Source organism: Diabrotica undecimpunctata, chromosome 8 (assembly GCF_040954645.1).
Source record: "Diabrotica undecimpunctata isolate CICGRU chromosome 8, icDiaUnde3, whole genome shotgun sequence".
In the NCBI taxonomy this organism is placed as follows: domain Eukaryota; kingdom Metazoa; phylum Arthropoda; class Insecta; order Coleoptera; family Chrysomelidae; genus Diabrotica; species Diabrotica undecimpunctata.
Window position 1 is genome coordinate 25,656,660 of NC_092810.1, and position 16,776 is coordinate 25,673,435.

General features: G+C 33.8%; 1 protein-coding gene across 1 annotated transcript in view; it reads left to right on the plus strand.

Moving 5' to 3' along the window:
* Positions 1 to 14,727: 14,727 nt before the first annotated feature.
* LOC140447311 (pickpocket protein 28-like) overlaps positions 14,728 to 16,776 on the plus strand; it is a 74,174-nt gene continuing 72,125 nt past the window's right edge. Inside the window, exon 1 of the mRNA XM_072539905.1 lies at positions 14,728 to 14,956. Within this exon, the coding sequence (XP_072396006.1) occupies positions 14,869 to 14,956 (88 nt within the window). The 5' untranslated portion in view covers positions 14,728 to 14,868. The remainder of the gene's footprint in view (positions 14,957 to 16,776) is intronic.

Consider the following 16,776-nt stretch of genomic DNA (forward strand, 5'->3'; position numbering starts at 1 on the left):
TTGAATTATTGTTTGTTAAACATCGTACAACTAAAATTAATTTTACGTCATACTTCATACAAGGAGTGATCTAATTTATTAAATATTTTCAGAAAAGGCAAATATGTAAATTAGCGCTACATGCCATGCAGTCTTGTTTGATGTTGGTTTGATTGGTTTGCCGTTCTTATACTGACCATAAGATATTTAAAGTTTTATGTAATCTCTTCTATAATAAACTGATAAAGTTTTATAATATAATCAAATCATCATCACTGGTGCTACAGCCCTAAAGTAAAACCTTGACTTTTTTTGCTTATTCAAATCTATTGGCAACCGTTGCAAGTTTGTAGCACTGAATTTCCTAGCATCCTCATGTACATCACTTTACCATCCCCATGCACAAGTATTCACCTACCTTTATATCTATTTTCCCCAGTTTTTGTCTTACTAGATATTCAGTCCATCTCAATCTTCATATTTTATTATAGATATCATATTTTTCCATCTGATATGTGCTTGTATTTGTTATATATTTCCCTGTTGTACCTCCTACTTGGGATATCATTTTCACCAAATATTCCCATCAGGATTCTTAGTTCAAAGACGAGTAAAAGTTTTCCACTGCTTTGGAAATGATCCGAAATGATTTGGAATTCGTATGTTAGCACTGATAAAATTAACTGAGATTTAGGTTATACCTATCTCACTCCTCTGGTAAAAATTCACTTATCTTATATATCTACGTCATCAGAAAGATTAAGCCCTTTACGTGCTATCATTTTGCTTTTTGAAGTTATACTTCTATACGCGCGTTCGACGTTGGAAATTTGTACGGGAGTGAATCGGCAAAATCATTACATATGTAAGATATAGGTAAGAGAGAGAGACAGAAGATATATTTTCTCTCTTTTTCTCTCACGAGAATAAAAATGTTCCTTTTATAAATATATTTAATATTTATTAATATTATTATCATGGTAAATTAAATATATGCGTAAGTAAGTTATGTATATTGTCATTTTTAAATACTTATGAATATTGCATTTTAATTTGAATTGTATTATTATATTGAATTATGTTGCAGTGTATTGTCTTGTATTTTTATATTAATAACAAAATAAACAATGAATTTTACTGCAGAGTATGTGTAAAAAAATTTTTTTGCATTCAACTCCTTTCATACATATATGAAAATAAAAATATACATTTTCATCAAAATATTGATTTAATCATACCCAATTCTTTTTCTCTTTCTGCTCTCTCTTGCCTATAGCATTACATATGTAATGATTGTGCATATTGACTCCCATATAAATTTGTAACGGCGAACGCGTGTATAGAAGTATAACTTCAACCGGCAATCCCACTGGACTGCTACACCCGTTTTTATCAGTCAATTCAAATCCAACTGAATTGAGAAATGTTTCATTTGTAGATCAATACACCAGAAATAGAGTAGCAGGTGGATACTTCTCTGTGATCCCAGCAAGGGATAGATCTACTTCAGGAATAGCACACCTGCCCACGCGAGCTCATGGATTTCCCCAACCTCCCATCCCTGGGGAAACCATGTACAAACCCATCTCCACCCTTTCCTCTCCCCACTGCTAAATGGCTTAAAACCCCAAAAGTTATTTTCTATGAAAGACGAAACTACTGAACAGCCCTCAGTCTCCGGCGGCTCGAACACCCCCAACCAAGGTAGCGGTTTCGAGCAGAGGGTGCTAAAAATCCCAGGAAGAAATCAGGCTACTACAAAGAGCACCAAATGCATATTACTCCATACAATGTTAGAACTCTTATATCAGACCAGAAGATGATGGAACTGGAGGAAGAGTGGAAAAGAATAAAATGGGACAAATTACTCTTAAATCAGGACACGTATTTCATTTTAGAGAAGGAGAAGACACTTCAAACGGTTGAGTAGGATTCATTATACATAGAAAGCACACACAAAATATAGTTGGAAGCTCGAGGATTGTATACCTCATCTTCAAACTAAATGCAAGATATAACCTTAGATCTAGAAACAGAATTACATGCCACACTATATTACACAATTATGGGCGACTTTAATGCGAAAATGGGGTTTAAACAGGATGATATAGAAGTAGCAATGGGTAAGTATGGATATGGCGAAAGAAACGAACGAGGGCAAAGATTGCTAAACTTGTTATACCAGGAAAATTTATCCATGATGAACTCTTTATTCGATAAAAAGCCTCGGCGTAAATGGACATGGATCAGTCCAGATAGATTATATAATAACAAACAGAAAAGAAATAATCAAAGACATCGAAGTACTCAACAAATTTTCAATAGGAAGTGACCATAGATTAATCAGAGCTAAGATACTATTAAATGTCAAATTGGAAAAAAACAAAGATGATCCTAAAAACAGGAAAAAAGAAATGGATTTCCCCAGAAAATAACGACCTGTAGGAAGATACACTAACCAAATATATACAAGACTTGCAAGATGAAAGAGAAGATGTAGATCGTTCTGACTCTTAAAGAAAAACTAAGCCAAAATACCAAAGATCTAGTAGGTAAAAAAAGACAGCTGACGGAAAAATACGGCTTCAACTACATAACAATGAGGAAATTAAATAAAGATATCCACCGTGTAGCAAAATACTGGGGTGTGTAGGAGGAGAGAGGTATAAGAAGAGTGGTCTATATATATATGGGATAAAATAGATAACAATTAAGTAAAGAAGTATGAAAAAAAATATTGAACGGAATGTGGCTAGGCTAGCAATGTAGGCAGGAGAATGACCACTAGAAACTCAAGGATGGATACGGCCAATTTGCATGCCTTTTAAAGACAGTAAATCAGGAAAATATGTATGATGGATAGAAAAGAAGATAAGAAAAATGAATAGATATAATGAAAATTAACAAAGAAAACAAATTGAGGGCGCCAGAAGAGGGATAATACTCTAAAAAGAGTAACAGTCACTCTTCCAGGTATCGTATACTGCTAATATTAATTAAAGTTGATTTAATAAACAAAAATGCTGTAAATGTAAAAAGGTAAGGAAATATTAATAAAAATTATATGCAAAACAAATTCAAGTTTATTAAATATAACTTCTTAGATTTTGACAATCTCTAAGTTACCCAAAAAGTATATGAAAATTTCACAATATAATATTTTAAAAAAGAAATGTTGAAAACAACTATAATAAAAAGTTGAAAACTACACAGAATAACTCTGATATAGAGTGTACAACCTACATCTAGGTTAAAAACAACCTTAAACAAAATAATGCTAACGTTGGAAGAACGTATAGCCAAGTAAATATATTAGACTAACCTACAATATGACCAACAATATTGTTAAACACCTCTAAATTCAAATATAAACAAAGTAATATATATAAATGGGAACAAGCCAAGTTAAACAATTGAAACGGTCTATTATCCTGAAGGGATAATAGCCAGAGTTAATAACGCAAGATGAAATATAAAAAAATTAGTCAAGTAAACACATAATGAAATAATTAAAGTTAATAATGAAATAAATGGTTAATACAAAAAAACAATGGAAGATAATCTCTGGGTAGAATTTGAGCTCAAACTTACCGATACCTTACACCAAGGGGAGTTATATTAATTAATATATATATATATATATATATATATATATATATATATGTTATAAAAAAAAACTATAACTGGTGAAACAAGATATATATATATATATAGTTCTGAATCAAAAACCAACTGTCCTCCTAGGTGAAACAGTTGTCTGGAAGGATACTCCCGAATGGCTTCGGTGTCCCAGCGAAGTCCTCCTTGAGGTCCGAAATTAGCACGGAGCTGGTGCTAATTGGCTCAGTTCCGATGATTACGGTCCTGCCCTACCTCTAGGTGCAGGCTGGAGAAAAAAATGAGGGTGGAGTAGACGATACTCCCTGGCTTGTCCCAATGACCCTGATTCTTATAGAGTTGAAGTGGTACTCTCCCTCGGATGTTCTGAGGGAAATTTATAATTCCATGGAAGGTGGCAGATAGCTACTTAATTCCGTGCTAGAAATCTCACTTCAGCTTCCCGAGTTTCCGAAAACACCGTCAATTAAATTGTTATGGTTATACTTAGAATATTTAACTTCTTGAAGTGAAGGAAATTCTATGCATTAATTGGATTTTCTTTCGCTAACTACCACCTTTGTACCACTTCAAACTCTCGATCAAAAGTGAATTTTAATTCACAGTTTCTTAACCAAGAGCCAGTTTCCACTCCCCCCTAATCTCCTGTCATCTCTTTGGTTCGCAATGGTACCAAATTAGATCAGAGTGACAACTTAAATTATTAAAAATACACACTTAATGGGCAAATGAACACTTAAAGTTAGGCAACCCATACTACATCTCTGAAATTATTTTAATATAAATTGTTATTATTTTAATATAAATTGTAATAAAAGTAACGACTGTTACAACCGGTCAATCCGAAAAGACGTAAGAGAAAACTTTTCTTCTTCTTGTAGTTCCTTCTCCTATCGGAGGTTGGCTATCATCACAGCTATCCGTACCTTATTGGCGGCTGCTCTAAAAAGATCTACTGAGCTGCAACTATACCACTCTCTTAGGTTTCTCAGCCAGGAAATTCTTCGTCTTCCTATGGATCTTTTACCCTTGATTTTACCTTGCATTATGAGCCTTAATATCTCATATTTCGCACCTCTGGTAATGTGGCCTAAATATTCCAAGAGAAAACAATACAAGACAAATAACCAAAATATTTCAATAAAACAAAAGTTTTAAAGTTTTAAGGTGAAATACGAACAACATAGGCAACAAAAATATGTACAAAATAAAAAACAAAGATGGAACCATTACTACTGATAGAACCAAAATCCTTGAAGTCGAATCCTTTTATCTCGAAATGTATGAGAGCACCGATCTTACCGAAAGGTAAGATCAGCTCCTGTCCAAAATCACAAATCAGGGATCAGAATTAATGCCAGAAATAACTCCATACGAAATCAAAACGGCACTTTTAGAAATGAAAAATAACAAATCCCCTAGTAGTAATCGAGGCGATTAACCTAGGTGGAAATAAAATTATCCAGGCTTTGGCCCAGCTTTTCACTGAATGCATCTACCAAGGAAAAACTCCTTCTCAATGGAACAATGCAGTCAATATTTTATTACACAAGTAAGGAGACATAACAGATCTAAAAAACTACCGTCCTATAAGTTTGCTTTCACACATATACAAATTATTCACAAAAATTATCAAAAAAAGACTTCTAGCAGCCTAGAGAACAAGCTGGATTTAGATGGGAATACCGCACACTTACTAGTGATAAAGAACCTGAGAGACCTGAGAACTTGATAAATTTTCATCCCTAATTCAAAATAGCATCAGATTCAAATCTTGCTGTAGTCTTCTTTCCTACAATACAAAATTTAGAAAACAATTTAAAAAAGTTTAATTCCATGCTTGATCCAAGTGCAATCATTTATATAAAACGTGTATTATCTGCAATCGAACAGTAACATTAAATATCGAAATAGATCATCAAATTGTGACAAATTAGTCCTGTCAAGGAGCTCGTTATTTTCCAACGAAAGACAAACTAATAAATATCGAATGTCAAATAACATCGAAACGTGTTTAATCCAGTTGTAGATAATTAGTGGATATCCACCTACGTGTACATGAGTTAAATTATATATATTTTTTGCCTTTAAGTGACATGATTAGAAAACACAATTACGCTTAGGTTGTTTACTTAAAATTACGAAAACCTTTATTTGGATACAGGTCCGAGTTAGGGGAAATCAAAGACATTCTGTTGCAATAAAAAATTTTTCCATTTTTCTACAGTCTCTTGCTCTCTAATAAAATATTACTACAGGGCTAGTCAAAAGTCCGTTCTCCACCTCGCATCTTTTGAAAGGTTATTGTTATAATAGTGAAATTTGGAGGGAGGTAATAAACGGACGTAGGCTTCTCAACTAGTCATAGCAGGTGACGTAATAGTGACAGATGACGTTGCAGCGCTACTGTGACAGATACTTTTAAATGAGACCTTATGGCAAGTGATACCTCGTTTGAAAGGTATTGACAATATCTATTCAGTCATAATAATTTTGTTTGAGTTTAAGCTCATTTTGATGAATAAATTAAATAAATACTAAAATTGTAGCTCCTCATTTAATTAATAAATATTTAATATTTATATAAATATTTAACCAGTTATTATAGTAAGTGTTCAAAATGTGCTCCATCTACTCCTTGATAGTATGTGCCTTCTAAACTCTTGCCGTACTCGTTCAAATATGTCGGGGGAAATTGCCCTACATTCTTCAACAATTCATTGTTTCAAAATGTCAATATTGTCGGGTGATGTAGCGTAAACTTTAGATTTCAAGTATCCCCACAGAAAAAAAATCTAATGGTGTGAGGTCCGTTGACCGAGCTGGCCATTCTATCGTACCTCGTCGTCCAATCCATCTACCACGATATTCCTCATCTAGGTAACGTCTTACTGCATCATATTGGTGTGCAGGAGCACCATCTTGTTGAAACGTTATTTTCAAGTTGCCGAATCCATCTGGATTATGCTCCAGAATTTCAAGTATTAACGGTTCAATTGCATTTTGTAACATCTCCAGATACACTTCACCGGTTAAGTTAGTATTGAGAAAAACAGGCCCAACTATGTGGTTTCCCAAAATACCTGCCCAACATTTATTTGTTTTGGAAATTGAATATGTGTTTCACGTGATGGTTTGTGTCACTCCAATCCTTCACAAAAGGTATAAACAAAAGGAAAAAACGAACAAAGGTATAAACAAATACAGAAAGAAATCAAAATAGAAATCAGAATAGCAAAAGAAGATTTTTATAAAAGAAAATGTGAAGAAATAGAGCAATTGCAGGCAAAACATGATATTTTTAATGTACATAAAAAAGTGAAAGAACTTGCAGGTACACAAAAACGTAAGCAGCCAAATACCCTGTATAATGTCAACGGAAACATAATAACAGAACTAGAAGAACAGTTGAAGACATGGAAAAACTATATTGAAGAACTCTTTGCAGATGATAGACAACAATCTGAGCTAAGTAACATACAAGGAGACGAAGGTCCAGAAATAATGGAAGAAGAAGTAATGTACGCACTAAAAAGAATGAAAAATGGTAAAGCCCCAGGTCCAGATGAAATACCAACGGAAATCCTTAAACTAATAGAAAAAGACTCGATTCACATTTTAGTTAAACTTTTCAATAGCATTTATACATCAGGAAAAATACCACAAGAATGGCTTTTATCCACCTTTGTTACTATACCATAAAAGATAAATGCCAAACAATGCAGTGATTACCGTACAATCAGTCTGATGAGCCATGTACCTAAAATATTTCTGAAAATTATACACTCTAGAGTACACAGAAAACTGGAAATGGACATCAATAATACCCAGTTTGGATTCCGAAATGGACTTGGAACAAGAGAGGCGTTGTTTGCACTGAACGTTATGTCTCAAAGATGTCTTGACATAAATCAAGATGTATTCATGTGTTTCATAGATTACAACAAGGCCTTTGATAAAGTGCGGCATGATCACCTAATCAGACTCCTGACAGAAAAGAATTTAGATAAACGAGACATCCGACTAATAGCAAATATGTACTACAATCAGAAAGCAGTAGTGAGAGTAGAGAATAATACCACTGAAGAAATTGAAATAAAGCGACGTGTGAGACAAGGGTGTATACTGTCACCAACCCTGTTTAATCTCTATTCCGAAGACGTAATGAATAGAACACTCTCTGAGCAATCCGTAGGTATTAAAATAAATGGTGTTAGATTAAACCATCTGAGATTTGTCGACGACACCGTTCTGATCGCAGAAACACTTGAAGAGCTACAGACATTGGTGAATAAGATAGCAGACTGCAGCGAAGAATATGGACTATCTTTGAACATAAAGAAAACTAAATTTATGGTAATATCGAAATCAACACAAAATGTCCAAAATTTATATTTACACAATGAAATTATCGATCGAGTTAGCAAATACAAATATTTAGGCACTTTTATAAATGAAGACAACGATAGCTCAGCAGAAATCAAAATAAGAATAGAAAAAGCCAGATCCATATTCACTAAAATGAAGAGAGTGTTCTGCGGAAGAGATTTGAGCCTTGAAATGAAACTTCGCCTGATGAGATGTTACGTACTTTCTGTGCTGTTCTACGGAATGGAGTCATGGACGTTGAAAAAGATTGATACCAAAAAATTAGAGGCATTTGAACTGTGGATGTATCGCAGAATCCTGAGAATATCATGGACCGAGAGAGTCACAAATGTCGAGGTCTTGAGAAGAATGAATAAAGAAAAGGAAGTCATATTTACGATCAAAAAACGAAAACTGCAATACTTGGGACACATTACAAAAGGCGAAAGATATGAACTGCTTCGAATAATTATGCAAGGGAAAATAGCAGGAAAAAGGTCCATAGGAAGAAGACGAAACTCCTGGCTAAAGAATCTACGGGAATGGTATAGCTGTAGCAGCAACGAATTGTTTCGGTCAGCAGTTTCGAAAATACGTATAGCCCTGATGATCGCCAACCTTCGGAACGAAGATGGCACTTGAAGAAGAAGAATCCTTCACATTGTGTGTGTTAACATTTCCATTGAGAGAAAAAGTACTTTCGTCACTTAAACAAATTGTTTTTATGTAATCGGGCTGTTGGTTAATTTTATTGGACATACTTTCACAGAATTCGAGTCTTCGGTCAGGGTCATCATCTGAAAGTTGGTGCACAATTTTTAATTTGTATGGACGAAATTTGTTTTCAGCCAACACTCGGTGTATTGTCTTTTGACTGATTCCATAGATAGATGCAACTTAGGCTATAGAAAAAGTAGGATTCACTACTATTTCTGAAATTATGTCAATTTTTTTGTCATCACTAATTGTTGGTCGACCAGATCGTTTGACATCTTGAGCACCACCTGTTTGTTTAAACTTCCGAAGAAGCTTAATGAAATAAGCTCTCGATGTAGGGCGATCGGGGTACCTCTCATTAAAAAGGCGTTCTGCTGCATGGAAATTATTTCCACATTCAGTAATTATTAACACAGCTGCTACTTTGTCGGCTACAGTACGTACCATTCTGCCTTTGTAAAAATTTAAACGTCTCTTTAAACAATAATTAAACTAAATATTTACTAAGAATAACTAACTAAAAACAACTTGACTAAACTTTAATTGACTAAACTAAGCAGAAACAGAAACTAAATATTCAGGTATAAACGCGTTTGCAAACTAAAAATAACTAGAGAATTGACTAAACTAAGCAGAAACAGATACTAAATATTGAACTATAAACTCTATAAAATCTTTTGCAAACTAAAAACAACTATAAAATTGACAAACGTCAACTTTTTTGACAAATAACCAAAGGCGGACGTTAGAATTTTTATTAATTCAATGCCAATTTAGAATTTTAGTATTTATTTAATTTATTCATCAAAATGAGCTTAAACTCAAATAAAATTAGTATTGTTGAATAGGTATTTTCAGTACCTTTCAAACGAGGTATCACTTGCCATAAGGTCCTATTTAAAATTATCTGTCACAGTGGCGCTGTAACGTTATCTGTCACTATTACGTCACTTGTTATGACTAGTTAAGAAGCCTACGTCTATTTATTAACTTCTTCCAAATTTCACTATTATAAGTATAACCGTTCAAGAGATACGACTGGGGGAACGGACTTTTGACTAGCACTGTACAATACTACAATATAGTTTTAACATGGACTATTATTATAATAGTTTCGCAATCGAGACTTAGTAATAAATTATAATTTTAAGGAAATTTACAGTACGGGTGGCCCAAACAAAATATGTATTTTAATAGCCTTCCGCTAAAAATGCTAGACTTTTCTGTTCCCTCCGGTATTGAGGAAATATAATAATAGCTGACCCTTATTAACAATAGCCGATTTTTATTTTAATACTTTTGTAGCGTTATAACTGCTACATTGCCTGCTTTCTTTCTTATGTTAATATATTTCGTTAATTCTATTCTCCAATTTCCATATCTTCTGTCATAATTCATATTCTTCTATATCCTCCATTGTATCTCTTATTTTTCTATATATTTTCTCAGATATAGATTGTATCAGAATTATGTCGTTACTTAATTGATTCATTATTCTCTTTTCATTTTTACTGGTATTTGGTATAAAAACCAGTTGGCGTCCAAATCTATCTTCTTTATATATATATTTCAGTATCTACCTTTCCTATTTTCTTAATAATCATCATTTTTATCTTTTACTCAAGTTTCTAAAGAATGAATTTTATTTTCATCTCTATTTCTGTTACTTTGGAACGAGAGGTGCCATCTTTATTCTCTGTTTAGTTTAATGCTAGTGACAAAGACTCCTTTTTGTTGACATTTCCCCCTTCCCGTTCAATACAAAAGTCGATATAATGGCTTTTATTTCTAAAAATGTCGATTTTCTTCATGACTTTTGTAAAGGTATAATAACCAATTGTTGTGTCGTCTCCTGAATTAGGAGGTAAGAGTTTAATATATTTTATCGGTCTCCTGATTCTACCTGTTGTATAAAAATCTTTTTATAATTTTAACTTTGAAAAGTCTAATCTCATTATTTATGATTATCATATGTAAGTAGGTACATATTTTTGTGAATATTTCTTGTGTTTTTTTATTTCTTATAATAAAAAATTAGCGATAAGAAATATATAGTTTCTTTAATATACATAGTATGTAAAAGTTTTACGAATATTTTTACAGTTTTAAATATTGAATTTAAATCCTTAATAATATCTTTTGATTTTAATAATAATTAACTTTTGACAAACTACAATTTCTATATAGAAATGTTTCTAAATTCTAAATTATCTAACTTTTCAATAAATATATCTTGTCATTTTTACCGAATCCGCTTTGTAATTAATATTAGAATATTTCAGTAGTAAAAAATAATTACCATTTGCTTAAAAAGATTATATATCCTTACTTTTACTTATTTGCTACATAAATAAGAATTGTTTCTCGACTTGCTTGGGTGAATAATGATAAAATTTTGTTAAATTTGATTGGTCACCTATTCATCCCCCAAGCAAGGTCTCTCATTTTGGTTTCACCATTTTCTGAAGCAAGGTGTGTTTTTCTTCATTTTAGTCAACCTCCGGGATACATTTCTCAGGTGCGGGTCAAATTATATTAACATCCAGAAGACCAACCGGCCTGAGAATGGCACTATCATTCCGATAGGAGAGTTGACTCCAGGGGAAGAAAATCCACAACTAACAACATGGCTTGCTAACAACCATAGCAGAAAAGACCAGGATAAAACCTAGGATTTGGTGACAAGCATTTTTCCTTACTATAATGTAACACTGTAGCAAGAAGTCGAATAATTTTTATTTAAAATTCAATATAATATTTAAACATGTATTTTTCTGCCCTTTTTGTTTAATATTTTAATAAACATGTGTTAATTTAACTGTGTATTGTTTCTTCTTTTTACTTGTTTGCGTGTGTTGCTCCAGAGTAGGCCATATTCACGTCCTGAGTGAGCTAGCCAGGGAGTGTTTCGTATAACGTCTAATGTAGCAATTTTGCAATTGATACATTAGGGGTTATGACGTTAAAAATTGGTCCCAACGGGAAACGATTTGTCACTCCAACGTTGTTAGTGATGTTAGTCGGATTGTAGCAGCAAACTAAGGTTTGCGGTTACAAGTTGACAACAGCAGCTCAACGTTGGGATGTTACAAATTGAGCCTCGAAGGATTACAAATTGGCACCCAATGAATGTTCGTTGGAACGTTACAAATTGGTGCCTAACGTTACACTTTTAAGAAGCTTCTGGGGTATTCGTATGAATTATTAATTTTCTTTTGTAACAATTTTAAAAACTGAAAATCTGAAAACAAATTGATTTATCACAAATTTATTTTATATTTTTTATGCAAGAAAAAATTTGGTTGGCTGGGTTTGTATATATATATTTAGGGATTCTACAGTATTCACTGCCTTCCCTCGCTCAACCGTTTCCATCTCTCTCTGTTGTTCCATTCTCCATCGTTTTGGCCTCTCTTACTCATGGCGTCGTCTACTTCGTTCCTTTAGGATTTTCGGGGTCGTCCTCTTTTCCTCCTTCCTATGGGGCTCCATTCGGTTATTCTCTTTATCCATCTGCTGTCGCTAGTTCTTCTTACATGTCCATACCACTTTAATCTTTTTTGTTCTATATATGTTAGTATGTCTGTTTCTATTGATGTTCTTTGCTTTATTTCGTCATTACTTCTCCTATCCATTCTTGTTACTCTGCAGCATCTTCGCAGATAATCTTCGACCTAACTGATTAAAAAGCAAATAACGCTTGCGATTAGATTAGTCACGCCTGAGATGAGTAGCGTTAGAAGAAATTTCTAATTCAGATTAGGATATTGCCAAGACCTTTGCGACGAGCACTTTGAACATCTCCCACATTCACATTAATCTTTTTTTTTTTATTGTTTTTACATTATCAAGAAATAAACGGTATCACTAATTCGTTTTTCAGTATGTTTTAGTGTATAGCATAAATCTAAAAACACTTTCCAAAACAGTTAAAGATAGGTATAGGACATTGTACATAAAATATATCTAAAATATTCTGGGGAATCCAAAAATTAAATAATATATAGGGTGTTATATTTAAAATAAGAAAGTTGGTATTGATCGCTCTTAAATGACACACCCTGTATAAAAAGTTTTTATTGCAAAATATGCACAACTAAAAATAACAACCGACATATGTGAGCGTATTTTTGAACACGATCTCATTTATTAATTATCGAATTTATTCCATTTAGCTATTCCACTCATAAATCATACCTATATTACAGGATCCAACTTGTAAATACAATACACTTTGAAGACGGCTACCGCCGTAGTCCCGTTCTTCTCCACCAATCCTCCCGGTCCAAGGCATGCTCCTCCTCCAAACCACTCGATTCCATCGCTTTTCTAATTACTTCATTCCATGAGCGTCGAGGTCTACTTCTTTTTCTTCTTCCAGGGGGCTTCCATCTATGAAGTTTTTGGGGCCAACGTTCGTCAGGCATTCTCAATAGGTGTCCAAACCATTTTAAACCTCTTCTTTCTATTCTGTCAATGACCGTTTCTGTAGAATTCACGTTATTTCTTATAGATTTGTTGGTCTTCCTTTCCAGCCTTGATGTTCTAGCACTTCTTCTCAAATAATCCATTTCAACTGCCAACAATCTTCTCTTCAGGTCTGCATTAATTGTCCATACTTCAGAGCCATAACAAACAACTGATTCAACCATGGTTTCCCCTATTCTTTTTTTGTTCCTTTTGGAAATGTTGCGATCCCACCACAAGGAATTTAGACATCCTACAATTTTGCGTTCTTGATTAATTTGGTGTTTAATTTCGGTTTCTCCCAAGCCGTTCTTATCAATGAGTGCACCTAAATATTTAAATTTTTTCACTTATTTGATTTCCACGTCCTCGTCTATCAACACTTTATAAACCTTGCATCTGAATTGATAACTAAATATTATGTTTTCTTCATGCTGACTTGTAACCCCCATTTTACATATTCTCTGTATAGACGCTTTATCATAAATTCTAGATCATAAGAATCTTGAGCTAGGACGACTTGGTCATCCGCAAAGTTCAGGGAGAATAGTACGTCATTTCCTATCGGGATTCCCATTCCCTGGCAGTGGTTTTTCCAATTTTGGAGGGCTGCCTCAATATATAAATTAAACAGTAAGGGTGACATACTGCATCCTTGTCTTAGTCCTCTAGTTACTTTTATTGGCTCTGATAGTCTATTTCCGATTTTTAGGTAAGTAGTGTTATCCCTGTATACTTTTGTGATTATCCCTAAAAGGTATGGATTAATGTCGAGTTGTTGTTAAGCTTGCCACAATTTAAGTCTTGGAACTGTATAGTACGCCTTTTCTAGGTCGATGAAGGCTAGATATACTTCGGTACCAACCGCTATTTTTTTTTCTATTAAATGTTGGAGTATAAACAAGTTATCAGTGCAAGATCTACCAGGCGTAAATCCACTTTGGTCTTCGCTAATTAGATGTCCTACATTATCTTGTATTTTTCCATTTATTATCTTTCCAAACAATCTCCCGAAAGTGGGTAGGACACTTAATCCTCTGTAGCAGTTAGGATCTTTTCGATTATCCTTTTTAAAGATGGACACTTGGTGAGCAGTTTTCCATTTGGATGGTACTTTAATTTGTTGGCAGCATTGATTCATTAGAAAAGCTATTCCTTCTATTAGGAGTGGACCTCCTGCTTTAAGTAACTCTACAGCTATACTTGTATTGCCAGGTCCTGGAGATTGCCCGTTTTCCATTTTAATTAACGCAGTACGGACCTCGTTGTTAGTAGTATAATAACACTAATAATACTACTACTACTACTAAATCATAAGTATAAGATAATAATTTGATTTTATTTACAAATTTCATTTACAAATACTAAGAAGCTTTGTTTCTTGGATGTCCTACGAAACTCCATGCCCTATTTATTTTTACTGAACTATTTCGTCCAGATTTTGTTTAATTTACTGGAATTAATTCTCAAAAAAAGTCCCTACCTGTGTTTAATTAGAACTTAAAGGAAAATACAGTAGCAAGCGATTTTCATTGTCAACTAAAGCTTCTGACATACACACATGCCCCTAGATAGATGAGCTTGATTAAGAGTAAACACAAGCATAAAAAAATGTCACGCAATACGAAAACATACACATAGTTTCTGATGTAATTAAACGATGGTGTTTAATGGGGTTTTCAGTTGATTTTCGTGTTGGCATTGCGCTCAATCAGGTCAATGCATAAATATTCAAACAAAGACCTATCTGGAAAGAAGTTACATTCTGTCGCTAAGAATAAGAAATATTCTATATTGAGGTTAATGGGTAAGTTGGGTACGTTTGTGGTAAATGTTTTTGCTAAATTATATTTCCTATTGGGATTTATAAATATTTATATTTGTAAAGGGATCCATTATAATCCTCATTTTCCTTGCTATTCTGCTAATTAATATACAGAGTGGACCAAAAGTATGGAAACGCCTAAGTAACTTTTAAATGAAAGGTCTGAATTATACAAAAACAAGGATTTGAAATTTAATTTTTGTAACGTTGCCAGATTTACCATTTTTCTGATATTATTAGTTATTCTTGTTTTTTAAATACAACACCCTATATATATTCTACCTTTATTAAAATATGTTCTATTACTATCTGAAGAAAAAAGTGATCGATCGCTTAACGATAGGAGATTAGCAGGTCTAAGATCTAACCATAGACGATCTAGCAGATTATAGACATATAATACAAATACGGTGACGGCTGCAATACAATAGCGTTCCCCCAGTGTGACAAAAAAACTAACGCAAAGCGGTCCCTTCATCACTTTCTAATGGGCCTGACTTATCGACCACGTGACGTTCTCATTAGTCATTTAGGTCACGTGGTCGATAAACGTGGCAAATTATTATGGCATTTTTATTAGTGTTTTACTTTGTATTCTTAGACGTGTAGATCAGTTATGTCATCGTTAAGAATTAATAAAAATATAAAACATTCTCTAGAGGAGAACGGCATATTAGAACTTCACACGCGGGCGGCCAACTCCCTAGGATCAGCTCTGGTTATATGCCTATGTATGTAACATACCTAACGTAACCTAACCTACCATAACCTAAACTATTAACAATATTAAAAAATAACGATTACACTGCTGTGTAATCAACAAACATATTCAAACTTAAAAAAATGGACAAAATCTGTGTAGCAGATATTTGACATTATTCTTAAAAATGCGACTGACTGAATTTTACTTATAGTGTCCTGCATTATCGATTTGAACTGTAGAGCCTGAATCGACAGGCAGTAATGGTTCATGTTATAAAAATTGAAGTGTTGAAGAAGAATGAAAAAATAAAAAGTTGAAATAGGAAAAGAAATGAAAGAAACAATTCTATACACCTCTAGTTTTTTAACAAGATTATTAGCAATCTCTTTACCATTAATTTGTTTATGCCTTGGCACCAACATCAAAAATATTTTGTTCTGCTCTGCTAGTAGTTTAAGTAACTGTTTGCGATTTAAAGCTATTACCGACTCATAAGTTGCAAACTTCAGAGCAGCTTGACTGTCTGAGTCAATAAATATTGTAACGATTTTAGATAAAACTAGCGGTTCTAATAATTTATATAAACTATTTATTTACAGCACGATATTATCTTTAAACTAAACAACTAGCAAGCAAGCAAGCAATTTAATTAAACCCAGCCGGTGAGACAGCACCTTGAATTACGTTCGGGTGTAACAATTCATTGGAGCGAGGTGTGTTAACTCGTGTAAAATACAGGAGTCACCCCACCGCGCTCCAATGCTCCAGACCATCCCTTTTCCTCCTATAGCACTCACATACGCGATAGTTGCACAACTATCAGTCAAATGCTCTTCATGTGGGAGCCTGGGTAATATAACTCTAACATGGTTCCCTAACCAATTCTGGCCAGGGTGACGCGCTTTATTCCTGTTATCCCCTTATGACTTATCCGCAAAACTGAAATTGCTTGCTTGGGCCTCAAGCCACCGCTCTGGGTTCTTGGTGCTCAAGGATTTAGGCCCTACGTGCCCAGGTTTTTGTGATTTTTGTTAGTTGTTTTGGTGGCTTGCTCCAGTTGTTGTTAGTGTTTTTAATTTTTTTGGCGGTCGAGGCCGTT